This window comes from Xiphias gladius, chromosome 4 (genome assembly GCF_016859285.1).
Source record: "Xiphias gladius isolate SHS-SW01 ecotype Sanya breed wild chromosome 4, ASM1685928v1, whole genome shotgun sequence".
Lineage (NCBI taxonomy): Eukaryota > Metazoa > Chordata > Actinopteri > Istiophoriformes > Xiphiidae > Xiphias > Xiphias gladius.
The window spans coordinates 8842101-8854707 of NC_053403.1; the positions used below are offsets into that span (position 1 = coordinate 8842101).

Genomic DNA, 12607 nt, shown 5'->3' on the forward strand with positions numbered 1-12607 from the left:
AGTTGCACTAGTGGTTCGATCGCTTGATCTTAAAATCACCATTTTATGACACTAAACCGGATTGTTTACATTTAGTCACCCACTACAATAACAGTCGAAAATACGGTTCTGAGTAACTTGTCATAAAGTCACATTGGTAAAATCTTTATTTGTCCCTGTGTTTAAACTCAAATATAGTGGAACCTGCCTTGATCCAAAATGGCGTGACAAACATTGGTCATTAGATTTAATTTTTATCGACAGCTAAAATTAATAAATCTACTTCAGTTAATTTTTTAGTAATGTTTAGTTGAAATTGACAAATGAGTCCACAAGGTGTGAATAACAAATTTCACATATCATTTATTATTTAATGCTAATGAAAAAGGTGAAGTTATTAAAAGTTGCAAGTGAAAATTGGATGCCTATTTGAAAAAAAAGCAAATATATCCAGATAACCAGATGGAAAATGGGAAAGAATCTAAATAGGTTTAAAAAAAAAAAAAAAAAACATTGAGGGGCTTTTTGTTATCTTGTAATTTGAGTCCATTTAGAAGACAAAATAAATTCATGTTTAAAGGAGTAGAAAAATCATAAGGTTAACCACATGTTCTGTATTTCCAAATAAAAAATTATGCATTTACAGTTTCATTTGACAGTGGTCCTTGAATATTCTGCTGTTAAAGAGAAACAGTTAAGTTACTGAATCATTTTACCTCTGAGAAAATCATGATCAGTGAGAAACACAAGCGTATGTTAACATAGCCACTACAATGTACTTCATCTAGTAACAATAAAATCAGATTGGACCTTTAAATTAAAAACCACTTCACATTTTTTTTTTCCCACAGTAGTGAACCTATTTGTAGCACAGACAGCAAGAAGAGCCGTACTACGGACATCCTGTTGCCTGCTCAGTCGGGCGACCCCGAGTCCCAAAACGCGCGCACCCCGAGCTCCAGGCGGGACTTCCTCTCTCTTGCGGATGCGATATTAGGGTGAGCAGGCAGAAAGGGCTTGGTCGGGGTGTCACCGGTCTATCTGTGCGCCTCCGGACAGCAGATAACCTGGCTGACGACGCCGCCGCCGCCGCCGGAGCCCCGTAGATGAATCTCCTCCTCGGCTATGCTGCCCTGAGTGCGCCGCGAGCACCCGCCCCGCCACAATGTCCGATGTCAACAAGACTGTTCAGAAATGGCACGCCAGTTTTAAGAAAGGCACAGACTTTGACTCGTGGGGACAATTAGTGGAGGCTATAGATGAGTACCAAATGTAAGTTGCATTCAACATGTGTGTGTGTCCTGGCTTCTCCACACACACACACACACACACACACACACACACACACACACACACACACACACAGCTGATCTTACCCCGGGCGCGGCGCGGGCGGCATGCCTGCGCTCCGCTCCCCCTTTTTTTTTTTTTTTTTTTTTTTTTTTTTAACGAATCTGTCCTTAAAACCTGCAGGGGAGAGGTGGCGGCGCGTCGCGGGGCCGCCTCGCGTCCCGCGCGCCGCGCCGCGCCGCGCCGCGCCGCGCCGCGCCGCGCCGCGCCGCGCCGCGCCGCGCCGCGCCGCGCCGCGCCGCGCCGCGCCGCGCCGCGCCGCGCCGCGCCGCGCCGCGCCGCGCCGCGCCGCGCCGCGCCGCGCCGCGCCGCGCCGCGCCGCGCCGCGCCGCGCCGCGCCGCGCCGCGCCGCGCCGCGCCGCGCCGCGCCGCGCCGCGCCGCGCCGCGCCGCGCCGCGCCGCGCCGCGCCGCGCCGCGCCGCGCCGCGCCGCGCCGCGCCGCGCCGCGCCGCGCCGCGCCGCGCCGCGCCGCGCCGCGCCGCGCCGCGCCGCGCCGCGCCGCGCCGCGCCGCGCCGCGCCGCGCCGCGCCGCGCCGCGCCGCGCCGCGCCGCGCCGCGCCGCGCCGCGCCGCGCCGCGCCGCGCCGCGCCGCGCCGCGCCGCGCCGCGCCGCGCCGCGCCGCGCCGCGCCGCGCCGCGCCGCGCCGCGCCGCGCCGCGCCGCGCCGCGCCGCGCCGCGCCGCGCCGCGCCGCGCCGCGCCGCGCCGCGCCGCGCCGCGCCGCGCCGCGCCGCGCCGCGCCGCGCCGCGCCGCGCCGCGCCGCGCCGCGCCGCGCCGCGCCGCGCCGCGCCGCGCCGCGCCGCGCCGCGCCGCGCCGCGCCGCGCCGCGCCGCGCCGCGCCGCGCCGCGCCGCGCCGCGCCGCGCCGCGCCGCGCCGCGCCGCGCCGCGCCGCGCCGCGCCGCGCCGCGCCGCGCCGCGCCGCGCCGCGCCGCGCCGCGCCGCGCCGCGCCGCGCCGCGCCGCGCCGCGCCGCGCCGCGCCGCGCCGCGCCGCGCCGCGCCGCGCCGCGCCGCGCCGCGCCGCGCCGCGCCGCGCCGCGCCGCGCCGCGCCGCGCCGCGCCGCGCCGCGCCGCGCCGCGCCGCGCCGCGCCGCGCCGCGCCGCGCCGCGCCGCGCCGCGCCGCGCCGCGCCGCGCCGCGCCGCGCCGCGCCGCGCCGCGCCGCGCCGCGCCGCGCCGCGCCGCGCCGCGCCGCGCCGCGCCGCGCCGCGGCCGCGCCGCGCCGCGCCGCGCCGCGCCGCGCCGCGCCGCGCCGCGCCGCGCCGCGCCGCGCCGCGCCGCGCCGCGCCGCGCCGCGCCGCGCCGCGCCGCGCCGCGCCGCGCCGCGCCGCGCCGCGCCGCGCCGCGCCGCGCCGCGCCGCGCCGCGCCGCGCCGCGCCGCGCCGCGCCGCGCCGCGCCGCGCCGCGCCGCGCCGCGCCGCGCCGCGCCGCGCCGCGCCGCGCCGCGCCGCGCCGCGCCGCGCCGCGCCGCGCCGCGCCGCGCCGCGCCGCGCCGCGCCGCGCCGCGCCGCGCCGCGCCGCGCCGCGCCGCGCCGCGCGCGTCGCGGGGCCGCCTCGCGTCCCGCGCGCCGCGCCGCCCCGCGCCGCGTCTCACACGCGCCTCTAACCGTGTTCTTGTTGGTTGATCTTTTAGTCTAGCGAGACAACTGCAGAAAGAGGTCCAGTCAACGAATCCGTCAGACTTCACGGAGGAGCAGAAGGTAACCGCTGCGCCTCGTTAACCTTTGGGCGGAAAAGTCAGGTGCCTTGCATCAACATAACACGTGTTTTTCTTGTCCTTTCTCTTCTTTCCCTTATTGAAAGAAAACTTTGGGAAGGATCGCGACATGCCTGGAAATGAGAAGTGCCAGCCTGCAGGTTTGTGTCGTTCGCTTACGCCGGGCCCGCACGCATCGGCGCCGTAGCCACAGTTTAAGAAACACTGTGGTCAGGCGTCCGCACTCCACCAGCACAACCGCGCCTTGCCTAAGACATTTCTGACCGGCCACCTAAAAACGTGTCTGTCACTTTCTGAGTGTTTTTAAAAAAAAAAAAAAAAAAAAACTAAATAAATAAAAAATAGAAAACCCATGGTGCAGCTCTCAGTCCGCACGCCATGCTCGATTCACTACCTTGCTGTGAAGGCGACATAGCTGAACACATTTGCACTATGCAACTTGTTTTAATTTTGGTGGACTTGCACCTCACTGTGTGCAAATTCTATGAGTTAAAAATAATAGAAATATCTTTCCATATTTAACCTTTTAAAGTGTTTTTATTTTTTATTTTTGAGCGTTCAATTTCTTCATACCAACTTTGAAGACTGGCTTTCCTGTACTATGCACCGTCTATACTGGAATGAACTGCAATAATATTATACACTTACTATAATTATCACATTTTGCCTCCCTGTATGTTGCTTTAAATGCTGACCCAAAGCCTCTTCACACTCACGGGAATATAGCACTGGTGTGGAAAAAAACAAATTCCCCTTTTTTATTTTGTTGAGTTGAATTCAGGGTATGATTGACAGCACAAGTGCGTCTAAATTCCCCGAAAGATGTACACTGTCAAGTGTGTCCTTTTGTCTTATGTTCTGTAGTGCACGCAGTCAAAGGAGGAGTTCAAGTTAGAGGACCTGAAGAAACTGGAAACCAGTAAGTGTGTGACTGGGAATTAAGGGTTCCCCCGTTGATATATTCTGACCATTTCTCTTACATCTGATTTTCTCCATTTGTCAACAGTAATTAAAAGTATACTGACCTATAACAAAGAGTTTCCTTTTGATGTCCAGCCGGTGCCCTTAAGGTAAATATCCATCACTTAATGTCCGATGTCAATGTTTTTGTTTTGTTTTTTTGACATTTTACACTCGCGCCTGAGCCTGACCTGTAGGCGGTCCTGTATGGATATTCCCTGAGGGGCTGTAACTAACAGATGTTTTCATTATTGGTCATTTTTTTTTTTTTTTTTTTGATTTAAACAATTTATTTTTTAGTCTATAAAACTGTCAGATAATTGTGTATAATGTCCATCGCAAGTACTGCACCCAGAGTCAAAGGTTATCTGGTCAACAGTCTAAAATCCCAACCTAAACCACAGCCTATTAGTTATATTTCAATTTTCCTACATTTTTAAATCAGTGGTTCACAATCAGATTTTGGAACCAACCAAAACATTCAGAAAATGAATTATTGTTTTCAAGAGGATCGACAGAATGGGAAAGCATAAATAAAAAGTATCTCTACTACTCAAAATTGTATTTACTTTTTACTTTTTTCCCATCTTTTCTTTTTTGTCTTGCGTAAATCACTAAAAGTGATTCAAATAACAAAAAATGTTATTATTATTATATACTATTATACAATAATTAGAGAACAGTCCCTCTGGTTGGTGGAAGAAGACACTGTTTTGGTTTTAGGGGTCACAAGCTAAAAGGTTTGGGAACCACTGTTCTGCATCCCTCTCTCTGCTGCCAGGAATATTTGAAGTTGGATCTAATCTGTAGCTAAAGTGCTAAGGCTTTGCATCTGTCTCTCTCTCTGTCAGGAAAATCCTTGCTCCAGGTGAAGAGGAGAACCTCGAGCTGGAGGAGGAGGAGGAGGATGCAGCAGCAGGAGCAGGTTCAACAGAGGCTTTCCCCCCGCGAGCCCCTGGTACTGTCGATTTTCGCCAATAACCGTTTTAAGACACATCCGCTGTTTGGGATGTTTGCCTGGTTGTGTCAGCTTGTCCAGTGTTTTTTTTTTTTTGTTTTGTTTTTTTTAAGGGCTGTTTGACTGTGTGTCTCTTTGCTCTTTTTGTCGGTGCTGTGCATGGCTTCATCGCTCATTCCTGCTTGCCTGCGTCATTTGCAGCTTCGCAAGGTACGGCTTCACCAACGAACGGCACCTGATTTTGTCCTCTACTGCATGACAGACGATCTCTCTGCAAGACAGAGATGTTTTCTCTACTATAGTCTCTCAGTAGAAGTACACAGCTTGTTGCTGAATCGACAAAAATGTGAATTAAAAATCTAGCATATTAACTTTTTTAAAATGATTTTCTTCCACCTGACCATGTTTGCCATTGTTTCACTAGCTTTGGCCAAATGAGAGGCTTTTTCCATAGAAGCAGAAACATGAAAGTGGAGTTTTCTGTCCATATTCTAAGTAAAAGAAAACTAGCCTTCATGAGAACAATTATTATAAATCTTTTTTTTTAGTCAATCTGCGATAGTTATACCTACTTTCAAACAGATGTTTAAAGGGTTGATACTGACAGTTTTATGTCATGGGTTTTGTTTTATGGCCCAAAACTCTACCGACTTGGTTCACTCTCGCTGCTCTCGTCAGAGTCGCTCTCAGCTCCAGCAGGCAGCTGTTTTGAGCAAAAAAAAAAAAAAAAGCCCTGTCCGGCGCTGAACAGCAAAGTTATTGCCACATATGCAGCAAGGACCGAAACCTAGTGGAACAGATGCTAACCAGGGCGTGGTCCGGGATTTAAGCTCTTTATCCCTTATTAATTTTTAATATTTCATTGGTAACTTAACACGAAAGCCTCTCATCAAATGATTAAAAGCATGAAAACATTGTCTGTTGGTTATTGGTTACTCAATGGTCCCAGGTTATGTCACCATCTGTTGTTATGGTAACTGGTAATGCCCGTAACCTTTGTCCTTCACAGGTACCTTGTTGCCACGGCTACCCTCAGAGCCAGGGATGACACTACTTACAGTAAAGATTGAAAAAATTGGCCTGAAGGATGCCGGGCAGTGCATCGATCCTTACATGACCATAAGTGTCAAAGGTATTGATCCCATAGGGACCCTGCACATTTGAAAAAAGTCATGTCCTGGTTAGAGTGAACAGTTTCAGCTTGGAGAAGTGGTGAAGACCTCCACAGCTGCTGGTCTCGCATTACAGCCACGCCCTTTGTCTGCAAAGAAAAAAAAACAAAGACCAAACCAAATCTCTTTACATACACTAGCTTGTTATACAGCTGTATAAAATGCCTCTCTTGTGACTAGAGTCTCCTCTGTTTCTGCCCCTGCAGATTCAAATGGTGTAGACCTGAACCCAGTGCAGGACACCCCTGTGGCCACCAGGAAGGAGGACACCTACATTCATTTCAGTGTGGACGTAGAGATCCAGAGACATGTGGAGAAATTACCAAAAGGTAAGGCCCAAACCTCCAGAGGTCAATGAAATCCCAGGTTCACTGCATGTCAAATGGTTTTGGCAATTTGATTAATTGCTTATTTGTTTGGGAACTGGCGCCACTAAAGTGCAAAATCAACCAAGGTTGCATTATTCCCTAAAAATGTGGCCCCAGTGTCGTAATCTAGTTTTAAGAGTTTTGCTGTTTTTAGTTTATGTTGTGCTCAAATGGTGCTTATTCCAACATTAGGTTGTGTTTTAATCAATTAACTGCAAACTATCACACAGAAAACCAGGGCCCGAATAGTAAAGCTGCCAAGTATAGTCTGCCGTGTACACTTTTAGTTAATGGGAACTTGAACATGACAGGGTACAGGTTGCACAGAGGGCAACAGATGGGTAGCGAGGGGTCAATAAGGGGCCACAACCGCATGCTTTTGTCCCAGGCCCGTCTACCACATCAATCCAGCCACATATTATAAATAAAGCCGTATAATAACACTCAATTCCTACATTTCTAACATCTCAAAAGTTTTTTTTTCATCATTTAATGCCATGATGATTTTTTTTTTTTTAGATGCCAATGTCTAGCAGGTGTTGTTGTTGGGTAGAGACCAGACTGGAAAGTGAGGTTAAAAGTAATGATAGAGTAACCGAGTCTTAAAGCCTATGTCAGTCATTCTGTATCCCCTCGTAATATTCATAAAGTTTAATCAATGCCATAACTTTTTCCAGGGGCAGCTATCTTCTTTGAATTCAAGCACTACAAACCCAAAAAGAGGTTTACCAGCACAAAATGTTTTGCCTTCATGGAGATGGATGAGATCAAACCTGGACCCATCGTAATTGAACTGTGAGTCAACTGTTTTTGTTTTGTCTTGTCTTGTCTTGTTATGATTTTTTTTTTTAATGAAAAAAACTTTTCATAGGAGTCCTTTAGTGTCTTTTGGATCATGAAACACATACTGTACCTTCTTGAATTTCAGGTACAAGAAACCCACAGACTTCAAGAGGAAGAAACTGCAGCTTCTAACAAAGAAACCACTTTATCTCCATCTTCATCAGACATTACACAAGGACAGCTAAGTCGGAGCACGCCTTGAACTTTGCACCTCCTCTTTGAATCTCTATGACATCCACATCCAGCAAAATGTGGTATTCCACCTTATCACATCCAGCAATACTAAATGAAGCCCGCTGTCTTTTTTTTTTTGCCCAGCTTTCCACAGTATATGAAGAAAGTAAAGGGAACTGAGCCAAACATTAGTCACATCAGCTCAGACCGCCACATTAGTTTTTCCATTTTTATAATCTTTGATTTTGTTGTAAAATGCAAATCTCCTCTGTTGCAGGAAACCCTTCTCCAAAAGTAGTGGTGGTTTGACTAGCCGGAGACCAAGGGTTTTCATATTACAGCAGTGGTTTTGTTGAAACGGTTAAACACCTCATCTCTAGTCTTCCTTAGCTCTCTGATTTTGGGAAATGGGACAAAACACGAGTCGTTGCAGGTGCTTAATTTTAAGTTTAAGACTTTATAGAGTTGTTGGACATTGACCCTTGGACTGAAGTTAAATTCAGCAAAACATTAAAGGTACTATGTGTAAGAGTGTGAGATGCAATTTACATGTATTAATATTGTTTTTTTGTTTTTGTTTTTTTTATTGCAAATGTGTGAACGGATTGTAATTTAACTTAAAAGATGAGACCCTCCCCGACTTTGTCGGTTGCCTGTAACAGCCTGTGGACTAATTTCTATGCAAGGGACTCGGGACAAATTTACCGACTCGCTCCCGAGTGCCTTGCCTCAATGCCTCTTTTCCGCTCCCGTGCGGCGCCGACGGTGTGCAACACTAGTTAGCCTCAGCTTAGAAACGGAACCCGCTTACGTCAACGAACAACCAGCTCCCAGCACAAAACAAGACGTATGTTCTTTAGAACCTTTACGTCCATTATCTCCAGTCTAACGTTACTCATCCCACCCCATCACCTTTTTTATAACTGATGTGAGTTTAGGATTATCACTGTCTCAACCCACTGCCAGACCCATTCAAGTACAGTAACGTTACCTGACAATATACTGTAAAACGTCGCACTAATGCTGACACATTAGTGCATCGATTTGGCAAAATGAGAGTTGTGATTGGAAAACTATCACGTCAATAATGAATTGTGGCAGCATGTGGCAGCAAATTTAGCTATGCTAACATGGCTGAGCCTCTCGGTGGAAGCTAGACAAACAGGGATTGATAGAGCTGGCTAGCTAGCTAATGCCCACGTATCATAAATGCAGTCAGTGTATCATACAACGAGAATGGATTGGTTCAACGTCACTGGCCTATATTGTGCTAGCGAGTAGGGCTGTCACAATTCATTCGAAGTCGAGCACTCGTTCGAACGCGAGCTTGCCACCCAAGTGAGGCAGCGGAGGCACCACAGACGAGCGGAGCGACGTCGAGCGTACAACCTCGTCTGACTGCCCACCATTCAGCGCACTCGGCTGCGGCAGGTGTCGTTTGAACTTTGTTCGAACTTGATTTTTGGAGAGAGTGACAGCCCCACTAGCTAGCAAGTTGATAGCAATAGTAGGCTTTACAAATCCTGTTTCAAAAAAACATAACGCTATCTCCACACTTTGTTTTTAAGTGCTGTTCCAGCGCTTGAGAGTCAAATATAGTCTTTAGTTTCAAATATAGTTTATAGTCAAACTATATTAACTGTAACTTTAGTTACCTCATTTGTCAACATGATGCCCAGGATGCTCGCTAGCGCCTACCTACGGAGTGCGAGCTTGAGCGCGAGCAACAGGATGCTGACTGCAGTTCACTTAACGGCCACGGGTGTCAATAATAATAAGGGTTTTCTGAATGTTACTTATTGTACCTTTTTTTAAAAGCAACAGTAGTCTGCCTAAAAATGTGGACTTGTTGGGGAAGTTGAAGCAAAGTATGCGAAGCCATTTCCAGGATAAATAGCATGCAAGCAGTGGCACAGTTTGTTTGCTTCATCAAGACACCAAAAGTGCATTCTTGAATTTTATGATAGTACAGCATGGTTTATGGAGTCTCCAGCGTGCCAACATTATAATCAAATAATAAATCAGTGAATTTAAAAACACTTTTACAAACTGATGAATTAAATTTGCATTTAAATTCATTATAAGAAAGTAAAAATAATGATTAAGTTATCCAATTATGATTGAATTTTAATTACTCTCACTTAAGTTCTTAATAAACGAATTGTTAAATTGGAATCACAAAAATAATTTTAAAAAAGGTTATTAAATGATACGCAGACACTAGTAAGAGGAATTATAAAGTATCAAAATCCATTCCTACTATTTGTTTTCTGTTTAAACCTTTAGTTTCCATTTTATGCTTTTTTAATATTAATCTGCACTTTTTTTTTTTTTGCCAATTTTTACCATCGATATAAGATGTAAAAACAACCATTGATACAACATCACCTCTTAAATTGATATGGTAAAGTTGTTGGCAAAAATGTATTTATTTGCACATTAAGCAAACACAGAGCATCCTATAACTGTACGTCCAATATTCACTCTCCTCTTAACTCTGTTTTGGTCTCTACCAACTTCTGAGAAGGAGATCTCTCAGAATATAGATAGGCTCTTTTGCTGCTAAATGCTCCGCTATGTTTACCAGCTTGTCTCTAACCGTGTCTGTCTGCTGTTTGATGTTTGAGCAGGTAGTGTACAGAGGGTTTTTAGCTTTGTTTTACTGAAAACATCTGTCTGCTGTGAGTAATAATCGAGTTGTCGAGAGCCGCAAAGGTGAATTGAAACAGTAGAGTTGCAGGCTGTAAAGCTAGAACAGTAAGTTGAAAGATGCTAAAAATGGCTCCGTAGAGCTGAGCTGTTGAGTTGTGGGATAATTCTCCATCGCTTTGCTGCTATGAGTAACACGTCACTGTTAATATAAAATGCTGATTAATGCAGATTTAATTTAAAGCTGCAGGAACCCTTATTGTTCTGTGTTGTCAGGAGTTGTCTTGAAATTGAAACTATCACAAAAATAGAAATAACTGAACAACACACACACACACACACACACACACACACACACACAAACACACAAAAGTATAATTGGTGGCACGCTCCAGACTCCATAATGGTTTAGTGTTTAGTCACAGACGGTAGTGGATTCAGCAGTGGCATTCATAATGTTACATGGTGCAATTATATGTTAAATATAAATAACGTGTTGTTTACCAGAGGCCTCTACATTTTGCCCTGGTAGTTTGCATTTTTAGAGTAATAAGTTTTGAAAGTTGTCGGCCTTGTCTGATTTTCCTACTCCGAGTATTTGTTTCAGCCAAGAATGAATGAGGTTATTACCCAGTAGCAATTAAATAGCCCCATAATTCTGACAGTTACTACATGTCAGTGTTCATGCTTCAGTATGTATCGAATTTATCATGTTTTAATACTGTTGCATAAAGTTTTATAAATGCATAAAGAGTAAAATGGATGCAGCACGGTTTGCATGCTGTGGATGTGTATTCTGTATACAGTGTGAGCCTTTGGTTAAGGCTCAGATTTAGTTTAACACCAATCTTTTTCTAAGCAAGCAGAAATGCAGTTTTTGGATGGATTACATATCATCTGCCAGCAAGTGGATTTTAATATAGTGTTACTTTGCAGATCAAATGTTTTATGTACACAGTTATAGTTGAATGAAATGCTTCCATGGGACTGTTTGGAGGATGCATCCTTATTGGCAGTCAAAGGACATATTTGTACTCTTGGGCTGCCTTTGGAAGGATTGCCTCTCTCTTCAGTTGTTACTCAGAAAAGCCCACTACTTTTATTTTGATTTCATGTCACCCTGTTATAAAGGGCTTTTTTAAAAATGAAGTTGCATGTAACTTTGTTTCCATTCTGACTATGATGTTCTTCACTAAAACATCTACATTGTAGTATTTGATTTTAGATTTTATTTTTTTAATGTCTCGTTATTCAGGACTGTAAATTAACTGTAAGATACACTAACTGATGAATATACAGTTGACAGTATGTATGAAGTGCTACGATATGGTAGAACTGAGAATTGTTGAGTGTTTTAGTTTTATGGACAGATAAAGGGGAATTGTATCAAACATTTACAATGCTTTTAATTTCTAATAAACTGCAAATGTGGCAGTTTGGTGGTGGATTTCATCCAGAGCCCCTGAATGCTACTGACTTATATTGTTGTTGTATTAAGGACTGAGGATCAATCCTACATAAACTTAACCATTCAATGCATTGGACAGTCCACTTCAAAAAAGAGCTATGAATGTTTTTCATACTCTGTAAAAGGATTTCCAAGTTACTTTATTCCTCGAACGAATTAATTCTTTTCTCAAAAAAAAACAAACAGTATTTTTCTTTAGCAGGTCAGACTATTTCTTTAGGCCGGCCAAAATTTTTCCCAGAAACACTGAATGGACACAAGGGGTGAGCCAAGAAGACAGAATGTCATCTGCCAAGGATTTTTCACAGCATTTTCATTGATTTAAGTGCTGTTTGCTCTCATCCTAATCAACCAACACTGCTTACACAACAGAGGAAATAAATACCATAAAATAAAATCATTGACAAAAACATCAAACTATATTCCACAATAAAAACTACTGGGAAATAGTTTTGATTTTAATTAATGGGTGTTTCTCCTGTGATCTGCACTCAACACTGGTTGATTAAGATGGACTGTACTGTACTTTCCGTGATTTTATGAGTGAATAAACTGAACCTTGAATATTAGGTAGGTTCTGAAATACCCATTTCTGAAAAGTCTGCCTATATCTCAGCACAATTGAGATGAACGGAATTTAATTTGCCGTGCTCACAGCATTTAAACAATTTAGCCACAGCTTCTCTTTTTCAAAATCAGTGTCTCTGTTACTCAGGATAATTCGCAGACCAAACAATACAGTTTACAGAGACATTTTGAGGGACAGAAAGTAGTTGCAAAAAAAATGAAATTCCGTTCACCTCCACTGTTTTGTGGTGGAAGCTCCGATAGTTATCTCAAAACCTAAAGACCTTAATTAAACCAAACCTACCTGCATGACAAGATACCACTAATGGCATGTAAGTAAAATGTGTTTTTTATTTGGGTGAACTGACACTTAGTGTATCTTGATTTGGATTTTGGGTAAACCCA

The 12607-nt window shown here is 46.3% G+C and overlaps 1 protein-coding gene across 2 annotated transcripts; it reads left to right on the forward strand.

Annotated features, from left to right (window-relative positions):
* Positions 1-973: 973 nt before the first annotated feature.
* On the forward strand, positions 974-9831 carry aida (axin interactor, dorsalization associated). Of its 2 annotated transcripts, XM_040126102.1 has the most exons (11): positions 976-1251; positions 2960-3026; positions 3130-3183; positions 3908-3962; positions 4050-4113; positions 4855-4961; positions 5163-5171; positions 5971-6093; positions 6340-6462; positions 7179-7296; positions 7430-9831. In XM_040126102.1, the coding sequence occupies exons 1-11, from the start codon at positions 1145-1147 to the stop codon at positions 7527-7529; spliced, it is 927 nt and encodes a 308-aa protein (XP_039982036.1). In that variant the 5' UTR covers positions 976-1144; the 3' UTR covers positions 7530-9831. The 2 variants fall into 2 exon arrangements, with proteins under 2 accessions (XP_039982037.1, XP_039982036.1); XM_040126103.1 differs by lacking the exon at positions 5163-5171 and having other exon boundaries at positions 974-1251.
* The last annotated feature ends 2776 nt before the right edge of the window (positions 9832-12607 follow it).

Bases quoted from the DNA above. Each gene is read 5' to 3' on its own strand.
- aida (XM_040126102.1), top strand. From the start codon at position 1,145: ATGTCCGATGTCAACAAGACTGTTCAGAAATGGCACGCCAGTTTTAAG. The intron at 3,963-4,049 runs GTAAGTGTGTGA...ATTTGTCAACAG, and splicing joins CCTGAAGAAACTGGAAACCA to TAATTAAAAGTATACTGACC. The intron at 6,463-7,178 runs GTAAGGCCCAAA...AACTTTTTCCAG, and splicing joins TGTGGAGAAATTACCAAAAG to GGGCAGCTATCTTCTTTGAA.